The sequence below is a fragment of the Dermacentor andersoni genome, chromosome 4, assembly GCF_023375885.2.
Source record: "Dermacentor andersoni chromosome 4, qqDerAnde1_hic_scaffold, whole genome shotgun sequence".
Taxonomy (NCBI): Eukaryota; Metazoa; Arthropoda; class Arachnida; order Ixodida; family Ixodidae; genus Dermacentor; species Dermacentor andersoni.
The window spans coordinates 221296396-221317151 of NC_092817.1; the positions used below are offsets into that span (position 1 = coordinate 221296396).

Sequence of the window (20756 nt, forward strand, 5' to 3'; positions counted from 1 at the left end):
GGAGCATTAAGGTGGATTAGGGTGGACTAAGATGAATTAGCGTTCATTGAGTGTTAAGACCGGTTAGTCTACCATAATCCTCCTAATGAAAATTATTCCACCGAATACACCTTCATCGACCTTAATCTACTCTAACCCACCTTAATGCACTTTAATCCTCCTTAATCAACCCTAATGCTTCCTCATTCACTTTATACCACCCTAATCCACTATAATTGTCCTTAATCCACCCGAATCAACATTCATCTACCTTAGTCCACCGTAATCCACCCTAATCCTCCTTCATTCACTTTGATTCACCCTAGCCGACCATAATCCTCCTTAATGCATCTTAATCCTTCTTAATCCACCCTTATCCTCCCTCGTGCGCTTTAATCCACCCTAATCTACTATTATCGTCCTTAATGCACCTCAACGCACCTTCATCCACCCTATTCATCTTCATCAACCGTAATCCAACGTAGTCCTCCTTTATGCACCTTCATTCACGCTAATGACCTTCATCGACTTTAATCCACCTTAATCCTTAATCCACCTTAACACCCGAATTCATCTTAATCCAATCAGTAATCAATCATTACTTTGGTAATCATTAATCATCTCCTATACACGGCTGCACATGCTTTGGTTCGCGCCCCGCCTTCGTTCGGTCCCGTGATATTTTCTGTAGCTCACAACGGGACCTTGAAACAGAGGTCTAAGGCTTTCGCTTAATCAGCCATACACAAAGGGATGTGTCACAAGCAATACAAGATCAGACGCACGAAGTAAAGCATCTGATCATGTGGCAGAAAAATTGTCTGGAGTATAGAACTCGCCTCAAATTTCCCTTTACATCGGTATACCCCGTCATACGGCTTTAAGAAAGAACCAACCTCCTCATAAACGTTGCCTCCAGCATTATCGATGCTGTCATTAGCATTTCTCAAAATTTTCAACCCCACTGGGGCGCGCAACTGGCCCAAAATAACACGCCTCTATAGAATCCTACGGCCCGTCCGCGGGAGCCCAGGAGGAAAAGCGCGCCGTGCGCAGCCGACGGGCGAGGAGAATCGAGGAGGAAAGCGCTGTGAGGAGGAGAGTGTCGCTACTTTCAAATTATCAAGGGGTTTTACGATGCAAGCGCCGGCGCTGCCATCTCTTGTTCATTTCGCCGGTTACTCGCACCGTGGGAGGAAACTTCAAGTACATTTCTTGCGTACATTTCTTTTTATAAATTAGAAAGAGGCCGTTGTCATAACTTTTGATTGTGCGAAAAGGCATTAATCTTGATTACAATACAAATGCAGCAGTGAAAAGTGGACAACATTGTCGAAAGTTTGCTATGTTCAACCAAACCCGCCGTGGTTGCTCAGTGGCTATGGTGTTGGGCTGCTGAGCACGAGGTCGTGGGATCGAATCCCGGCCACGGCGGCCGCATTTCGGTGGGGGCGAAATGCGAAAACACCCGTGTACTTAGATTTGGGTGCACGTTAAAGAACCCCAGGTGGTCGAAATTTCCGGAGTCCCCCACTACGGCGTGCCTCATAATCAGAAAGTGGTTTTGTCACGTAAAACCCCATAATTTAATTTTTTTTTATGTTCAACCAATATTATTTCGTATAAACGTGTTCTTTTAAAAAATGATGGCCCCAAACACAAATGCCAACACTACCCGAGAGCGATGCAAAGACTGTGAGCACGCGTTACGAACAAAAGATTTTCGTGGCGCCAAATGGCGGGAAAAATGTGGCGATACGCATTCCTCTCGGCTGTCATTGCATATGGCTGCTCATTAGCATAATTCGCGCGGCTCGTCGCCGCAAAAATTATGGCGGAAAATCTCAGCAATGGCGGCCCAGCGCAACGTCACGCATCGTAAAAATGACGTTTACGAAACAGCCCTTCGTGTGACGCTCCTCACGAGATATTCCTTCAGCCAATCAGCAAGCTGGCATGGCGCATATCTTGGATCGCCACCACTATTTCGCGCAATTGCAGATGCATTGCACTGGCTTCTGCACGCTACCGCTCACATTCTTTTTGAAGCGCTAACATCACAATATATCTGCCAAGGACCAAAAAAATGTATTAGTCCATAAATTTTGCAGCACCACGTCACGTTTCGTCATCTTGATGAAAACGCAAAATGATATTTCGCAAAACTTCCGTTTCCCGGCACGAATTTCAAGACACGTGAGCTCGCCACAGCCAATCAGAGAGTCAACATGGCGGATAATGGCGGCCGTGCAGCCGCCATGCGTGTCGAGAATAGCACCTCTGAATGGTTAACTGCGAGAGAGAGAGAGAGAGAGAGCAGGCATTCTGGACCACAAGACGAACAGTCGCGACATTATTCGCCCTTGTGAAAGCTACGTGTTTCTGCTCAAACAGGAGGCACTCGCTCAAATCAAGGTGCAGTTTATGAATATTGTGAAATTGGCGTGACATCTTCACCTACTTTAGCAACGTACCAGCGTGGGACGGCTTTATGCGGTCGGATGTAATCCTTCACTCAGCGGCGGACAGCTTGTGTTCACCAGAAATGTGTGGTGAGACTGTACGTAGTATCGTTTTGCACATAAACCACTATGCATGTTACGCACCAGTATACCTTCTGAAACGCTATTCACGTGCTTTTTATTTCATGTAAACATCGGTGATGTTCTAATAAAGCTGTTTATTGGCAGCAAGTTAGTGTGATTAGCGTCGTGATTTCTCTTGGCCAATGCAGCAGTGCCAACCTTCAAAGGTAAATGTACAAGCTAATTTTGAGTCCTAAATAAGAATATATATAAAGTGGGATACACCTGGCCAAAGCAAGAGGGCAGCGCAAAAGCGATAGCAGAAGCAGACGACGCCGGTGTCGGTCGTCTGCTGTGCGGTATTCCTCGCAAGCGTCATAGCGCTTTCAATACACATGTAACTTTCTAAGCAGCTAGAAATTATTCAGACGTCGCCTTTCATTATTAAATTTAGATTGAAAGGGAATAATATTCAAAACATTATCTATTATTAGCAAGTAAACATTTTTCTGGTATCAGTGCAACTACCGTTAGAATCCAGGCGGCGCTAGCGTCGCCTACGAAAATCGGTTCCATTCATAGAGTTAGTAGAACAACTCTAGAGGAAAAGCTGAGCCGGAAAAGTGGGAACCTTTAGGGCATAGAGTTACTATACCGACTCTAGAGGACAAGCTACCCATAGGGCCCATGCATTGAAATCGGGAACCGCAAGAGCGCCGCCATGTTGCTACGCGCCGAGGTTGCCAGCTCCTGAGACGCTTGCTAGACTTGGTGACAGTAGTCAGTTTTAATCCGGCAACCGTAGCAGCGTAGCAGCATGGCGCCTCGCTAGTAGTGTCGTGATGTGTGCGTGCAGCCGTGTGTTTGGGCTTTATAAGTTGGTTCTTTATTCTATGTTGCGGGACGGTGTGGGTGTGGTCCATGTTGGCCGTACAGGTGGCAGTTATGCAACCGAGGGATGATCCTGTTGAAGTTTCCGGCGGTATGCGGTTTTCAGCGGTCATGCCTGTGGCAGAAGTGTCACGTACTCGACGAGGTTACGAGCTCGAAGCTGAGGTCAGATTCTTCGTTGGCGTTCCGTAATTCTCTTCGCACGGGCGCGGTATGTTGCAAAAGCCGCTTTCGCGATCTATCGTAGCGACGATAGATCGGGTTTCTTTATTATTATAAGTACTGATCCAGTACAGGGCGGCGCCCTAGAGGTTCCCACTTTTCCGGCCCAGCTTTTCCTCTAGAGTTGTTCTACTAACTCTATGCTCTAGGGCGCCGCCCTGTTGCTACTGATCAATATGGGAAGCGCAATTACTATTGAAAGAGCTGAAAACAAGTACAGGTCACCGTATGCTTTGTCATCTAAAAACGCATACCTGAGGTTTTATGAAGGTGGTGGGTTAATAGTAAGTTTACAGAAAGCGATCACTAAGTCCGTGACTTATGTAAATCACGAACTACGCATTCATTTAATAAAGGATGACGCGAATTCCGGTTTCGAATCTGTTTTTTGGAAGCGTAGTAGTTTCGTACAGTTTAGGTTTGACATCCGATCGCGCGTCGACATCGGACGCTATGGCACACTCGTGCCTTCTGTGCCACCGAAGCCCGGAAGTGCCCAGGCATATACCTTCACATGTAAGTAAACGAATGTATCTCCTTGTTGAGAATATCACGCGAGTAGGCAGCTCTTGTGGGCCATCACAATCGTTTGAGAAGCGTCACAGTAAAGCATTTTTCTACATGCGGAGCGGCGTTTTTATTTGCAGGTTTCCCTTCAGTAGGAAATTGCTGGACAGGCGGACCAGCGCACCGGAATTGTACTGGCGAAGCCACAAGCAACTCAAAGAATCTGTTTAATTGTTGCACTTTGAACAATCATGCTTCTACAAAGGCCACAGCAGAAAAACAGCCTGATGCCGAGTATTTCTGTGCCACGAAGTAATCAAGAGGCGAGTGCCTAATGCGGACGAAATCGAGTGCATCGAGACTTAGAACGACAGAAAGCTGAGCTAGTTGGTAAGGATTAATTATGCAAAACAGAGGTGAGGCGTGCAGACAGGACACAAGAGTAGAGAAGTGGGCGGCGCTCGTGTTGCATGTTTGCTTGTAAATACTCTATTCTTGTGTCCTGTCTGCACGCCTCACCTCCGTTTTGCATAACGAGTGTATCAACCCACATATTAATAGCGTAGGCGTTTTATTAACTGTGCAATATTTTCAACACTTCCTTGCATGCCATTTCATGTGGAATATCCTTTTTGGTCACAAATTTGTGCAGCGAATCTATTTGCATGATCGACTTCGGGCCTGTAGGTCCGTTCACTTGCACTTGATGCTGAGTCTTTTACATGTATCCATAAACTGCAGATATGCACATCAGATCCCTGCGAGCATTTTCAAAATTCAGTTATTTTAGACAACAGGCACATATGCAATACTGACATAATCTCAAATACCACTAAGCAGCTGGGACACATTTTTGCTGACCATACTCGCAGGTAAAATAAGTAGAATATGCGGACAGCTCCAGCACATTTTCCTTAAATCAGTGTGTACAAGGAGTATGCAAAAATAATTTTTTTCTCGCGCACCGATTCATTTGCTGTATAAGCAAGAGAACACACCACGTTAGTGTAACGTATCTTGTACATCACACTAATAAGTGCTTTAATTTACCAAGTGAGATGAGTTACTTTTATGGATCATTCAGTCATATCACACTGCAAGCTGCATTCATCAATCTTCAATTGGATTTCGCATGAAACATGTTTCCCTTTTATGCAGATATGCAATGGCAAGCCCTTCCGTGTGTTCCAAAGGTAAAATTTAAGCTCGAAATTAAAGAAGACATTTCTAGTCAGAAACAAGCAAAAATGGTGAATGCAGAGTATCAGAAGCCCAAGGTACAGAAATTATGAGAAGTGTCGAATGATTTTAAGGAAAGAATGGTATTTGAAGATGCAAGATTCTTTAGTGGAAATCAAGCAAGTCAGTATAGGTAGAATACTCTGAGAAATTATGCGAGTAATGGGATAGCACACAATGGGTCAGGAAATGCGTTGTTTTTCTGAAAAACTAAAGCTGATGACTGTCATATCATGAGTCACTTTAGCATCATGAGACTGCTGTTTGATAAATTCAGAAAAAAAACTATTTAATGATGCTCTCTCCACACTGGGATAAATAATAAGAAACGGATCACGTCTAATGTGGACATATCAGACACCTTGTGAAACACTAAAGGAAAAATTCAGTGTCGAGCTATGGCACTTGCCGCATAGATGTGGGGGGCCTTGCAGCAATAGTAATAGTTACCACTGCATCTAGAAATTTAAAGCATTCATGCAGACAAGGATGATTCTTTATATTTTTGGCTGCCACTTCAAATGCCTCCACTAAGTGTTACAATGCTGCACGCAGCCATACTAAGGATCTCACAGCAACACTTGCAGGTAAACAGCAAAAGCAGTCAAAGTGCTGGTGTATTCTGGACACTGTCTTTGAAAACTTTTAGGCAAGAACAGTGCAAGAAACAGACATAAGAACTGCATTTATTTCTATAATTCCCCATTTGAATGGCCTTTTCTTTTTCCTTCGACAATGCCTTCGCCTAGCCACAGCAGCTCCCTCATACAGACTCCGCAAGCCAAGAGGCCGTGGAGGCAAATGCAGGTAAGAGGCAAGAAGCAATAGCACTGGTATCGACATTAATCTAATTTCTTTCTTTTTCTTTCGTTTAGACAGCCAGCACACCTCGAACAGCCACCTTGACTGCGGGTGTGTCACCCTAGTCGCCAAGGAAACATTTGAGGGAAAGCGACAGGCAATGTGAACAGCCACTTCTCCATGTAAACGATACTCTTTCTCTCGGATGACTCCTACGTTCTCCACGCCAGCACACTTGTGCACAAAGATGCCGCGGAGGCACGTGCAGGTCAGAGGCAAGAAGCAGTGGCACTGGTGTCGACATTCGCCCAATTTTTTTTTCCTACACTGAGGCAGCCAGCACACCTCGAACAGCCACCTTAACTGCGGGTGTGTTAGTAGATTCCTGTTGTACATATGCTCATAATAAACTTCAGTAAACTTGAACTTGATAACAAACTTGAAGGCAAATGGGACATTGCTGCATTGTTGTTTTTTTTTGAACATTTGTTGTACACATACAATATATGTTATACTTTGCAGTGCTACAGAGCGTATTTTGAAGCTTCCCTCTGTATTTTGCACCTTTAATTACGTATGTGTTGTGTGGCCCTCAATTCAGTTCAGTTGTAGCAGATGTTTTGTCTGTGTATCGCACATTGGCTTAAGCTCGTGATATCCACATACTTCTCTCACATATACAAAATAAAGTTCTATGTAGTCCTCAGTGTTACAACAAAAAATGAAAGTAAACAATCCGATCGTGGAATCGTGTTTATTACAGTCATTCCTATGACAGTTACTGACAAGTTGACAACTTGAACTGGTCAATCCGTCCATAGCTTCCTCTATTTTTCAAAAATAAAGGAGGCTATGATCCATCATGGCAAGGAATTGTATGTATACATAAAAATAAAAAGGGGGGGGGGGGGTATAACAGGATTAGGGCGGTACGGAAAAAATGTACCAACACCGTCCTCTAGACCTATTCCGTTAAGGTACCGTAACAAAGCGCATTAATATGATGAAGTTCATACAACCAACTCTGATATTAATACACACGCCAGGCGACGCGAGCTACGTTTGCCATGACGCATTCGCGACTGCACCAGCTGCCCTCCATATTATTCTCATTAATCGTGCTAACTGCACCGAGGCAAAAGAAAGATCATGGGCGCAGGTGCCTTTAAAGTATCTCGACCTTGCGAGGCACTGCTGCGCGTGCCAGGTGAGCTGTCCGTGCGAACACTCCCTGGCACACACCTGCCTCGGCGGCCCCAACCTACGTACCGTTCTGCTTCGAGCTTCGATCTCCCCACTGTCCCTTGGGTGCCCTGGAGTTCCTGTGCCGCCTGCTTTATTATAATCTCAGGTGCTCTCCTGAGACTTCCGTTTGTCGGCTACATGTGCCCTACAGCTGGATCAGTACTTATAATAATAAAGAAACCCGATCAATCGTCGCTACGACAGATCGCGAAAGCGGCTTTTGCAACATACCGCGCCCGTGCGAAGAGAACTACGGAACGCCAACGAAGAATCTGACCACAGCTTCGAGCTCGTAACCTCGTCGAGTACGTGACACTCCTGCAACAGGCATGACCGCTGAAAACCGCATACCGCCGGAAACTTCAACAGGATCATCCCTCGATTGCATAACTGCCACCTGTACGGCCAACATGGACCACACCCACACCGTCCTGCAACATAGAATAAAGAACCAACTTATAAAGCCCAAACACACGGCTGCACGCACACATCACGACACTACTAGCGAGGCGCCATGCTGCTACGCTGCTACGGTTGCCGGATTAAAACTGACTACTGTCACCAAGTCTAGCAAGCGTCTCAGGAGCTGGCAACCTCGGCGCGTAGCAACATGGCTAGCCACCCTAGTGCGGGGCCTGACGGGGCAACGGAAAACCGCTCCAACCAACGTTTGTAGATACACTTAAGTTTCGAAACTCTCCGCCGCGCCCATTGGCAGGAGCCGGCCCGCCGCGGTTCCTGCCACCGCGGCGCTGCGGTCGAAGGTTGAGCTATGGAAGCAAGCGTCGTCTGCTAGCGCCCAGTGTTTTGCCTGTGCAGTGCGCTCCTAGATTGCTTGTACAAATGACTTTTGTTCGCTAATCTTTTCGATTTGCGGTAATTTTATCATGCGGCGAAAAGTTCGAACTTTTCTGTCTTCCACATCCACGCGTTCCAGCCTTCGTCGTAGTGGAGCGCGCTCGGTGCGTTTGCCAGCGCGTTGGCTATTGAATGAGTGGTTATGTACGAGCATGCGACGATGCGAATCGTGGCCTAGTGCCGAACAACTGTCCTGCGACTTCAAAGCCGCGGTAGGTTTACGCTTTATCGTCGCTAAAAGCCGTGCCGCTCATTAAGCGCGTCGCGCCAGCGTATACAGGATGGCGGACTTGTCTGCGTCCGTTTTGTTTCCTACAATCTTTAAAGTACCGCTCTTCTGGCTCGTAGTGCGCTTAAAATTATGTTTCTTCCAAACGCAGCGCTTGTTGCATCCATTCCCGCTCACCTGAAGAAATGCGCAGCGAGAATTTCATATTGATACCGTGCACCATTCGCCCTCCGTTTGCACTGACCGCAAGCGCGCGCAACTTCAAGGCGCTCAAGGCGAGGTGTAAGTCGGCGAAGTGGAATGCCTTGCAGCTGACGACCTCCGCAGCCCACCTTCGTTCTGTAGTCTCTACTGTGCAGCTTCTTCCACACTTTACAACACCAATGTACATAATGTACCAAGAAACACGACAACAAGAACTGGGTGAATTGTATTCAAAATGAAAATCACATTATTAACACATTTGCTGAAAAGAACAGTCTTTGAGCATTCTTAGACAAGCTTTGCCTTTTTCCTCTCTCTTTGTGCCTTCACTGCACAGTCATTCTCTTGGCACTTTGCTCTTGCAAAGAAGGGCATACGAATAACTAAATAAAAATGGATCACTTCAGCAGTGAATTCATTACAGTACTGTGAGCAGCCAACAGTGTTGGTGCCATTTTCATTGAGGCTGTCTAAAACCTTCCAAAAAAGGTCGCCAAATGCAGCTAGTTTGCTGGCTTTGCTGATCGATAGCCTTCTCTACAGTGCTTACACACGCAAATAATTTTTTTGATGGGTGCACAAGACAACCTGATACGTGTGCACGCTCAATTGCCAGGAGTGCCTGAGGAGGAAGGGAATCCTATGAGCCTATTGCATCCTTTTTGCAGTCCATACAACGTGCAGTTTTGTTTACCTTGAATGCAACATAACCAGATAAATAGTAGTGCTGTTGTTTCTGGTGCTGGCACACTGTAGACATGATCATTGGGCGGATTGCCGAAGTCCTTGAGCGGTAAACGCGACACTATGCAAACACTTAAAGACGCATCGGTGAAAACACTTGCTGAGTACGTAAGTTGCGAGGTCGGAGGACCCGAACCCCTTCGCAAACGCAGAGCTGCGCCCGCGTAGAGCTACCTGCGGTGCTCCCGCCCTCTGGCGGCAAACCAAGAAACGGGGGCACCCGCGATGTACAGCGCCTACGGAGAGTTTGACAACTGAACCCACTGATCTCCACTAGTGGAGATCAGTGAAATGAACAGCATATGATGGATGGATGGATGAACGTTATGAGCGTCCCCTTTGGAACGGGGCAGTGGGTTGCGCCACCAAGCTCTTGCTACTATGCTGCCCGATATCCTACCTAGGTTAACCAATGAAAAAAGAAAAGAAAAAAAACGCTATGAACTAACACGTCCAAATTTTCTGATCTCCTATTGCGAACTGTGTTTTTGTACGTCTCCGTCTTTTGTCGTTTCCCTACTTTTCTTCCACCAATCCTCCAATCGCCTCTTATGTCTATTGCGGACCTGTTTGCTTTACCACTGCCCCCGCTGAACCAAAGGGCTTCAAGGAGGCCAGTGGTGCCTAAATCGACCGCTGGGTAGACGGTCGGTTAACACGCTGGGTAAACGGTCGGACGAACAGGTTATAGAAGCGACACCAACGGCCAATGGTTGAACGAGAGTGGGCGCAAGTGGCTCCCATAGAACCGGATGTCTGTGCAGGTCTGGAGTTCCAGTAGGTCGTGGTTATGCTAATTTGAAACTCTGTGGCAGCGCCAGAAGTAGGGGAGCGTCGTAATTAGTCGTCTGTGTTCTTACTGGCGTGTAAACTCTGATTACTTGCATGTGTTAAAATGAGCAACATATACATACAAGAACCACCAACAAGCGGAAAGGTAAGCTGTGCTAACGTGTCGATAGAGTCGTCGTGGAGGCTCGGCTGTTGCTGGTCGTCTCGGGAACAACGCCAATGTGAAGAGTAATCGATTTGCATTAAGCGCCCCCCTCCCCCCCCCCCCCTTTTTTTTGTATTGCTTTACCTAATCAGGTAAAAGCAGCGCCAAGGACATGAGTGAAGTCGCGTAGAAATCGTCTTGTCAGAGCAACGTGTCGTGTTCTTCAGTTTGACCGTCCCGCCTGAATATGAATAACCAACTAGCTTTCACGTTAATTTACTTTTCTGCTCATTCCCGAGTGATTGCTCTTTTCTTGCAGTTCTTTGCGTGTCAACTTGCAATTTTGCCTTCTCATGTTGTTATCTTGGGCCATTCCACCGCGAGGTCTAGGTTTCGGTCGATCGGAGTTCGACTTGTATCACTTATTTTATGTATTTGCAGTTCCTTACATGACCCACCGAGGGAGCTTTGAGTAGGGGAACGGAAGGAGGTTATAGAAAGTTTTTAAAGTAGGAGCACAATACATTAAGCATTAAAATATGTTAGACTGGTTATTATAGCAAAGACAGGTAATCAATCAATACACAGAGAACCAAGAAATGCGCAGTCATTATTACATTATTTTAAAGCAAAGCCGTGTGCTGGGTCGGTCAATATTTCGGCAGATATACGTATTTGTGGATGTGGATAGAAAGGTTGTGTGGCCACGGCGGCCGCATTTCGATGGGGGCGAAATGCGAAAAAACCCGTGTACTTAGATTTAGGTTACAGTGTGCTAGAATATTGACACGTGTACTTATCTTTATCGGGCGACCACGTTTCGCCGCTTAACTGTAATCGCACAGCGACGGACGCGCCTGCATGTATCCGACGTTTCTGGAAAGTTATCGATGCTTCTACCCGGCTGTCTGTAGTCGCCGAACCTTGTGTTGTCTGATTTCATCGCGTAACGCGAATGGTGTAGAAGTTTGTGGAAGGCACGCGGGTCCAAACGATTAGTCTGGAACATTCGACGACTGCTCTATAAAAGCCGACGCGCTTGACCCGCTGATCAGATTTTCGACGATCGCCGACTGTGTTCGCCGCTCTCGTTGTGCTTTAAGTGTAGCCTGTTTTGTGGGCACAGGTTCGCCCAATAAAAGCTAGTTTACCCTTTCACAGTATTGCTACTGTGTTCTTTGCCGTCACGACCACGTGACATCTGGTGGAGGTGCTTTTGATCCATGTACCGGACGCCCCCGACAAGCCGTGATCCAAGCCCGGACCGTAAAGAGAGCAGCAACGTAGTCACGGACCATCGAATAAGCCGTCGTCTACAACAGCTGCCCCCGGAACACGGACTTCTACCTGAGAAGACCAAGAAGATCGTGGCCAAGACAACCCCAATGGCTGCCCCAGCGTCCCCCGTTGTCCTGCAACAACCTCGGGACCCACCGACCTTCCATGGAGCAGCGACTGAAGACCCGGAATCATGGCTGGAGACCTACGAACGCATCGCGACGTTCAACAACTGGGACTCCGACGACAAGCTGCGGCATGTCTACTTCGCCTTAGAAGACGCCGCCAGAACTTGGTTTGAGAACAGGGAATCGACCTTGACAATGTGGGACCTGTTCCGTAGCAGCTTCCTGCGCACCTTTACGAGCGTCGTGCGCAAGGAAAGGGCCGAAGCCATGCTGGACGCCCGAGTGCAGCTACCTAACGAGAACGTCGCCATATTCACGGAAGAAATGAACCGCCTGTTCCGCCACGCCGAAGAGAAGAAAGTCCGCCTTCTCATGCGTGGCGTGAAGGAAGAACTTTTCGGCGCAATGATACGAAGTCCACCGAAGACCGTAGAAGAGTTTCTTCGCGAGGCCACCAGCATCGAGAAGAGACTCGATATGCGGAACCGGCAATTCAACCGCCGCACGAACTATACCAACTACATAGGAATTCAGTCACTGGCCAGCGACGACCTGCACGAGACTATCCGAGCGGTCGTGCGGGAGGAACTACAAAAGCTGTTCCCGTCATCGCAGCCTCAAGTGGCTTCGATTGCCGACGCCGTACGTGAGGATCTCCAACAACTCGGAGTAGCCCCTGAATCGCCGCAGCCTCAGCCGCAAGCGATGACATACGCCGCTGTAGCCCGCCGTCACGTTCCCCCTCCGCGCCCACGGCAGGGCCCAGTGACGGCACAGTTCCGTCGTCCACCACCAACCCCGCCGCCAGCACGCCAGCCCGTCACCCCACGCGGCATTCCAAGGAAGACTGACATTTGGCGCGCCCCTGACCATCGCCCGCTTTGCTATCACTGCGGAGAAGCCGGGCACATCTACCGCCGATGCCCATACCGGGAGATGGGACTCCGAGGGTTCGCCGTGAACGCGCCGCGACCACAGATTGGCGAACGACCTCGCGATATCGCCGACTACCTCGCCGCCACTCAGTGGAGCCCTCGACGACCGTCCCGTTCGCCGTCACCAGGCCGTTACCTGTCGCCGCAGCGCCGACCATACACTGGCCCAGCCCGGGGCCGGTCTGCGAGCCCATATCCGGAAAACTAAAAGCAGCAACCGATGGAGGTGCGGTTGCTGTTCGTCGAACTGACGAAGATCCTCCGCCGCCGACGAAAATGACGAAGGGACCACCTCGACGACATAATAAGGACCCGCCGCCGTCCCGACGAAGTCAGGAAGCCAAGACTATACCGACGAAAGACGACTTGACGACGCGACGTTCCAGCTTCAGTTCAACACGACGCAGCCGTGATCCGACGCCAAGGCCTAACTGCAACGCCAGACAAAGAACCACCGACCTCGACGTGCTTCTCGACGGCCACGCTGTTACCGCCTTAGTGCACACAGGCGCTGATTACTCCGTCATGAGTGGACACATCGCCGCCCAGTTGAAGAAGGTTAAGACTGCATGGGAAGGCCCTCAAATTCGGACCGCTGGAGGACACCTCATCACGCCGACTGGAATATGCACGGCAAGAATAACCATTCATGACCGGACTTACCCTGCCACCTTCGTTATCCTCCAACAGTGTTCACGAGACGTCATTCTCGGTGTGGACTTCGTGAACCAACACGGCGCAATCATCGACCTGCAGTCGAAGTCTATAACGCTGTCGGAAGATAAAGCGACACCGCCGGAGAGCTCTCGTAGTCGCCACGCCTTGAGTGTGCTCGAAGATCAAGTGAGCATCCCGCCTCGCTCCAGCATTGTTATTTCGGTCGGCACAGAAACACCCGCTGACGTAGAAGGCGTCATCGAAGGCGACCAACGTCTACTGCTAGACCGTGAAATTTGCGTCGCAAGAGGGATCGCTCGACTGCATGGAGGGAAAACTGAAGTGTTGCTGACAAACTTCAGCCAGGAGTTCAAGCACATCAACAAGGACATGACGATCGGGTACATTGAGGAAATTCTGGAAACCAGTAATGCGTTTGTCCTCTCGGATTCCGCCGCATCTGCCCCGACGACCATGGTTCCCGAACCAAAATACGACATTAATCCAAGTCTCCCCATGGGCAAGCAGCAACAGCTCAGAAGTCTGCTCCGACGATACAATGCCTGCTTTTCGACATCATCGAGGATTCGACAAACACCAGTCGCCAAGCATCGCATAATCACCGAGGAGTGCACTCGACCACTCCGCCAGAGCCCTTACCGAGTTTCGCCGCGAGAACGTGAAGCTATAAGAGAACAAGTCGACGAAATGCTGCGCGACGACATCATCCAGCCGTCGAAAAGCCCGTGGGCGTCCCCTGTTGTCCTGGTGAAGAAAAAGGACGGAACCCTACGTTTCTGCGTCGATTATCGTCGTCTGAACAAGATCACGAAGAAGGACGTATACCCCCTCCCACGGATAGACGACGCATTGGATCGGCTCTGCAACGCTAAATACTTCTCGTCGATGGACCTCAAGTCTGGCTATTGGCAAATAGAAGTCGACGAAAGAGATCGCGAAAAGACCGCCTTCATCACCCCGGACGGCCTCTACGAGTTCAAGGTTATGCCATTTGGACTGTGCTCGGCGCCCGCAACGTTCCAACGGGTGATGGACACGGTTTTAGCAGGATTGAAGTGGCAGACCTGTCTCGTTTACTTGGATGACGTCGTTGTCTTCGCCGGCAATTTCGACGATCACCTTAGGCGGCTTGCAACAGTACTAGAGGCCATCATGTCATCAGGACTTACTCTGAAGCCGGAAAAGTGCCACTTCGCTTACCAGGAGCTTCTATTTTTAGGCCACGTCATCAGCAAATCTGGAGTCCGCCCCGACCCGCAGAAGACAGCTGCCATCGCAAAGTTCCCGCAGCCCATCGACAAGAAGGCAGTGCGTAGATTCCTTGGCATGTGTGCCTACTACAGGTGCTTTGTCAAGGACTTTTCACGCATCGCGGAGCCGCTAACACATCTAACCAAATGTGATGTCGAGTTCAAGTGGGAAACGCCGCAGGCCGACGCATTTCAAGAACTCAAACGACGCATGCAGTCGCCGCCCGTACTTGCACACTTCGACGAGGACGCCGATACTGAAATCCACACTGACGCCAGTAGCCTAGGCCTCGGTGCCGTCCTAGTCCAGAGAAAAGATGGACATGAACACGTGATAGCTTACACTAGCCGGTCGTTGTCAAAAGCGGAAGGCAATTATTCTACAACCGAAAAGGAATGCCTCGCCATCGTTTGGGCTACAGCGAAATTTCGCCCTTACCTATATGGCAGGCCATTCAAAGTGGTCAGCGACCATCACGCGTTGTGTTGGCTAGCTAACTTAAAGGACCCTTCAGGACGGCTGGCACGGTGGAGCCTCGGACTACAAGAATATGACATCACTGTAACATACAAGTCCGGATGAAAACACTCAGGTGCCGATTGCCTATCACGCGCCCCCATTGACCCGCCGCCGCAAGATGACGAGGATGACGACGCCTTCCTTGGCATAATAAGCGCGGAAGACTTCGCCGAACAACAACGAGGGGACCCGGAGCTAAAAGCCCTAGTCGAGTATTTGGAAGGGCACACCGACGTTGTCCCTAGGGCATTTAAGCGTGGATTATCTTCGTTCACGCTTCAAAACAACCTACTCGTGAAGAAGAACTTCTCACCAGTCCGCGCCAACTACCTTCTTGTTGTTCCGTCGGCGCTGCGTCCAGAAGTACTGCACGCCCTACATGACGATCCGACCGCTGGGCACCTCGGTTTCTCCAGAACGCTATCGAGGATACAAGAAAAGTATTACTGGCCGCGCCTAACCGCCGATGTCGCCCGTTACGTAAAGACATGCCGAGACTGTCAGCGACGCAAGACACCGCCGACAAGGCCAGCGGGATTACTACAGCCGATCAAGCCTCCTCACCGACCTTTTCAGCAGATCGGGATGGACTTGTTGGGACCGTTTCCGACATCGACTTCCGGAAATAAGTGGATCATCGTGGCGACGCACTATCTCACCCGCTTCGCTGAAACTAAAGCTCTACCGAAAGGCAGCGCAGCCGAAGTGGCGAAATTTTTCGTCGAGAACATCCTGCTGCGACATGGTGCTCCAGAAGTCCTCATCACCGACAGAGGAACGGCTTTTACAGCAGAGCTCACGCAAGCCATTCTGCAATACAGCCAGACAAGTCACAGGAGGACAACTGCCTACCATCCGCAGACGAATGGTCTCACGGAGCGCCTGAACAAGACCCTCGCCGACATGCTAGCAATGTACGTCGACGTCGAGCACAAGACCTGGGATGCGGTCCTGCCGTACGTAACATTCGCTTATAACACGGCGGTACAAGAAACAACACAGATCACGCCATTTAAGCTGGTTTACGGCAGGAACCCGACGACGACGCTCGACGCTATGCTGCCGCACGTCACTGACGAGGGAAATCTTGACGTCGCTTCCTATCTCCAGCGCGCCGAAGAAGCTCGACAGCTCGCCCACTTACGGATCAAGAACCAGCAGCGTACCGACAGCCGACAGTACAACCTGCGACGACGCTTCGTCGAGTACCAACCCGGCGACCGCGTTTGGGTATGGACCCCGATACGCCGACGAGGACTCAGTGAGAAGCTACTCCGACGCTATTTCGGACCCTACAAGGTCATCCGACGTATTGGCGCTCTCGACTATGAGGTCGTGCCAGACGGCATTTCGCATTCACAGCGGCGCCGCGCACGATCTGAAGTGGTCCACGTGGTGCGCCTTAAACCCTTTTACGGACGCTGACGAACTTCGTCATTTTTGTTCTTTTCTTTGCTACGAGTGCTTTTGTTTATTAACTTCGTTTGTTTGCAGCATCGGGCCGATGCTTTTTAAGAGGGGGGTATTGACACGTGTACTTATCTTTATCGGGCGACCACGTTTCGCCGCTTAACTGTAATCGCACAGCGACGGACGCGCCTGCATGTATCCGACGTTTCTGGCAAGTTATCGATGCTTCTACCCGGCTGTCTGTAGTCGCCGAACCTTGTGTTATCTGATTTCATCGCGTAACGCGAATGGTGTAGAACTTTGTGGAAGGCACGCGGGTCCAAACGATTAGTCTGGAACATTCGACGACTGCTCTATAAAAGCCGACGCGCTTGACCCGCTGATCAGATTTTCGACGATCGCCGACTGTGTTCGCCGCTCTCGTTGTGCTTTAAGTGTAGCCTGTTTTGTGGGCACAGGTTCGCCCAATAAAAGCTAGTTTACCCTTTCACAGTATTGCTACTGTGTTCTTTGCCGTCACGACCACGTGACAATATTCTAGTACACTGTAATTTAGGTGCACGTTAAAGAACCCCAGGGGGTTGAATTTCCGGAGTCCTCCACTACGGCGTGCCTCATAATCAGAAAATGGTTTTAGCACGTAAAACCCCATACATTAAAATTTTTTTTAAGGTTATGTGTGCATCGAATAAAAGTATGGGTGGACGAGCTTATAACCTATTCTGTATTCTGACCGATGATGTAGGGCAAGTAAGCGCACCTATATTGGCTCCCTTCAATGGTCAGGTGGCACAGTGATGGATGGATAGATGTGGATGGATGTTATGAGCATCCCCTTTGGAACGGGGCAGTGGGTCGCGCCACCAGGCTCTGGCTATTATACGACTTAATGTCCTACCTAGCTTAAGAAAGAAAGAATGAACACTATGAACTCCCACAAACAAATTTTCTGATCCCCTATTGCGAACTGTGCTATTGTACGTCTCTGTTTTTTGTCGTTTCCCTACTTCCACCAATCTTCCAATCTCCTCTTACTAATCTCTATTGCGGGAAAGTTTACTTTTCCCCTGCTCTCGCTGAACCCAAGGGCTTCAAGGAGGCCAGTGGTACCTAAATCGACCCCTTGGCAGACGTCTTCACATTCTAATAAAACATGCTCCATCGTTTCCCTAGCTTTGCCGCAGCAAGCACACGTTACTTCTTTCTTCTTAAGCGCGGGATACATGGAGCGTTCTTTCACGGCGAACATCGCGCGGCGGAAATAGACGCGGCGGGACGACGCCGGTGGTTCGCTGGCTTCGCTTACATGCAGCGACAAACGGGCGGATGCCGCCGCGCGCCCGCCGCATTGTTGCCAGACTTTGCGAATGTGTTTCTGGATAACAAAAAAAGAATAAGCTGAATTTTTATTGTATTATTAGTTGTTAATGACTAAACAACTTCGAAAAAAGTTTCATAGAGGCGCTTACCAACGATTTCTACACATTTCATTTAGCTGTGAGCATTTTAGCGGGCTGGCTTTGCGCCGTCTGGCGGGTCTGGCTACGTTGAGTGAGCGGGCACCTGCGATCACCGCGGAGTGCAGGCGTTGCAGAAGGTTTTGTGGATCTCCAAGAGCGACGTTTACTTTGCGTAAAAATAAATTGTGGTTATTGATGTTTACTTCAATGTCAGTTCCTGTTTTAAAGCCTCCTCCAAGAACTAGCGTTTTGTACTGCAGCTGGAGAGGATAGAATTATCGATATTTGGCGTGAAATGGGCGGCTCTCGTTCTGAGCGTGATCCTAAAGTAACTTGGTAAAAAAGAAAAAATTAGAATACTTGCTATTCTAAACGCGCGGTGTAAACAGCGCCTGTAGCTGCTGCACCCAAACACGCGTCCTGGCGCCCAAAACATTCCGTGTGTGCACGCACACATAGATCGCGCACTGGTTTTGAAAACTATATACTGAGATAAAGGGGAATGAAAAAGAAATAAAACAACAACAGGAAAGCAGGAGGAATGAGTTTGATGGGACATCAAGGGCGCAAGAATTATATAACTATCCTACAATTAGAACGACAATAAGTTGGCGCGACGAATATATAAATCAACGCAGTCGTGTACCGAAAGCACAAAGGGTGGTATCATCGGGTGATCACTTCCGCATATGAATTTGTTTTCATCAGTACCAACATTGTGAACTTACCTTCCGGATCGGTTCCGATATCGGCGATGATCTTTGTCCATGCCGCAGCTTTCTTTCGCTGGTCCTTGTAGTCCTGGCGACCACAATCCCAAATTATGCCACGTATTTGCACTGCTGAAATGAGCTTATCATTGTATTCTAGTCTCGCTGCTTTCGATGACTTTGCCATGGTTGCAGTGCTGTCCCTAGAGCACTTGGATATTGTGCAGCCTCCGCGCACCTCTTGTATCCGCGACAACCGTATACCGAGTGGGCGCTTTCTCTTCGTACCAACGCTTGGCTTGTCTGGAACACCCGCTTTCTCTGTAAACTATTCTCACGCCTTTCGGCATTTCACGTGGAAGCAGAATCCTTCGGTATCTCCACATGTGCGCTCCTTGGACGCTCCCCGGTGCCGTGCGTCACCGTGTGTGTCTCATTAGTTTCGTCTGCCGCTCACCTCAGAGCATACAGCTTGCCGTGTACCCTTCTGGATTTCATTAGGCTTTTAGCGTAGCAGTTTCAGTTGTCCCTTTGTATGCTATCTTTGCTAGCGTCGCTTTTTCTATACGTACGCCGACAACAGCATGTGCAAGCTGTGACGCGGAAGTCAGCAATTTATAAAAGTTACTTTATTTAGTGTACGCATTTTTTTTTATTTGCTTTCGTACGTTTAATTTCTTTTCTCGTTCTTGCTACCGGCCATTTTTGATGATGTGCCTCAGTCGAAAAACGATGCGGGGCCATCAACAATCTTTCCCGATGTTCCAGAGTATGAATGGAAGCCTACTACTTGGAAAAGAGAAGAGCGCAATCTGTGTAATCAAGCACCACCAAGAGTTTCGAAAAGACGAAATATTGTTCACATTAGCCAGTGCTAGCTCATAGCACCCACGCGACGGTTATAGTGACGCTGGCGTCACCAGTAAATTCAAAGAGTATAATGCCCCATCACCCACGACGAAAGTTAACTTCTTAAAACGAGGAAATGTTATTGAGCACATCGGCACCAATTTTTTTTTTTTTAGACTTCCATGATGTACTTATTGGAGTCCGCCGAGTTTACTGCAATTTGACGTTGTAAATATGGGCAAAGTTTACCTTTGCTGTCACTTATTTTCCTGCATTTCGAGTAATAATCAACACTTACGCAGAATAAAGGTTTTAAGCAGGATATTTCACAGTAATTGCAATTTTTGAAAGGGTTGGTAAGAAAACTGTACCGCATATATAATTATCTCTTTCGTGAGCACGCCACTTAAGTTTGTAGACAAAAAATATGTATACACAAATTTGTACTCTTCATTTAATGCTCTGAAACATTCAATATTCGGCTGCAACGATCGATGGTGTCCTTTGCACGCGCAGAGAGACCAAAAGTGCGCGTCCAAACAAGCGCAAACGCCCACATTCCGTCACTCCGCGCGGCCGCGCGACGGACGCTCCCACAGAGGCACCAGCTAAAAAGGAGAAACACACAAAGCGTTCGGCGGCCACCGGAAGTCGGTGGGAGTTCGATCGTCGCGACGCCTGGTGAGCACGAGAGGCACTCCCGCGACTTCCGCCGGCGTCGATCGCCGGGCGTCGGTTTTTCCGATCGGTCCGGATAGCCGGCGGGAGTCAAATTTTTGGACGTCGAGGGGCGAGCGTTCGACGCCGGGCGTTTTTCGCCGCCTGGACGCCGGTTTTTCGCTCCATGTATCCCAGGCTTTATATCTCGCTTTATAGGTGCGTGTTCTAAGGCATCCCAATCTCGCTTCGAAAAGTAATGAGCTTCCCTTTGAGTTATCATAAATTGTTTCTTTCCTGATTTCGTTTTTTCCTCTTAAGTAGTTACTCATGGCAGGTTGCTTTTCCATTGCCGCCACCCATGAGATTATTTCAGCCTCTCTGACTTTCCGCTTGACATTCTTTGTTGCTGTGTTGCCCACCCTACAGGCCGCGCACTTGCTGGTAAGCTTCCTAGTTCTTTTCCTCCACTGTGAATCAATGTTTTTCCTGTACAGATA

General features: G+C 48.8%; 1 protein-coding gene and 2 long non-coding RNA genes across 4 annotated transcripts in view; 2 read left to right on the plus strand and 1 right to left on the minus strand.

The window, feature by feature from the left end:
• Window positions 1-3198: 3198 nt before the first annotated feature.
• Window positions 3199-6619, plus strand: LOC129386659 (uncharacterized). Its single transcript, XR_008613959.2, has 3 exons — window positions 3199-4133; window positions 4265-6170; window positions 6239-6619. It is a non-coding gene; the product is annotated as an uncharacterized lncRNA (long non-coding RNA).
• Window positions 4679-8020, minus strand: LOC140217439 (uncharacterized). The gene is made up of 2 exons (XR_011894018.1): window positions 7434-8020; window positions 4679-4882 (listed from the first exon to the last, which is right to left on the minus strand). It is a non-coding gene; the product is annotated as an uncharacterized lncRNA (long non-coding RNA).
• Window positions 8021-10201: 2181 nt separating this feature from the next.
• LOC126538397 (spliceosome-associated protein CWC27 homolog) overlaps window positions 10202-20756 on the plus strand; it is a 275758-nt gene continuing 265203 nt past the window's right edge. For both annotated transcript variants that reach the window (XM_055074766.2, XM_055074768.2), the window contains exon 1: window positions 10202-10381. In XM_055074766.2, the coding sequence (XP_054930741.1) occupies window positions 10340-10381 (42 nt within the window). In that variant the 5' untranslated portion in view covers window positions 10202-10339. The remainder of the gene's footprint in view (window positions 10382-20756) is intronic.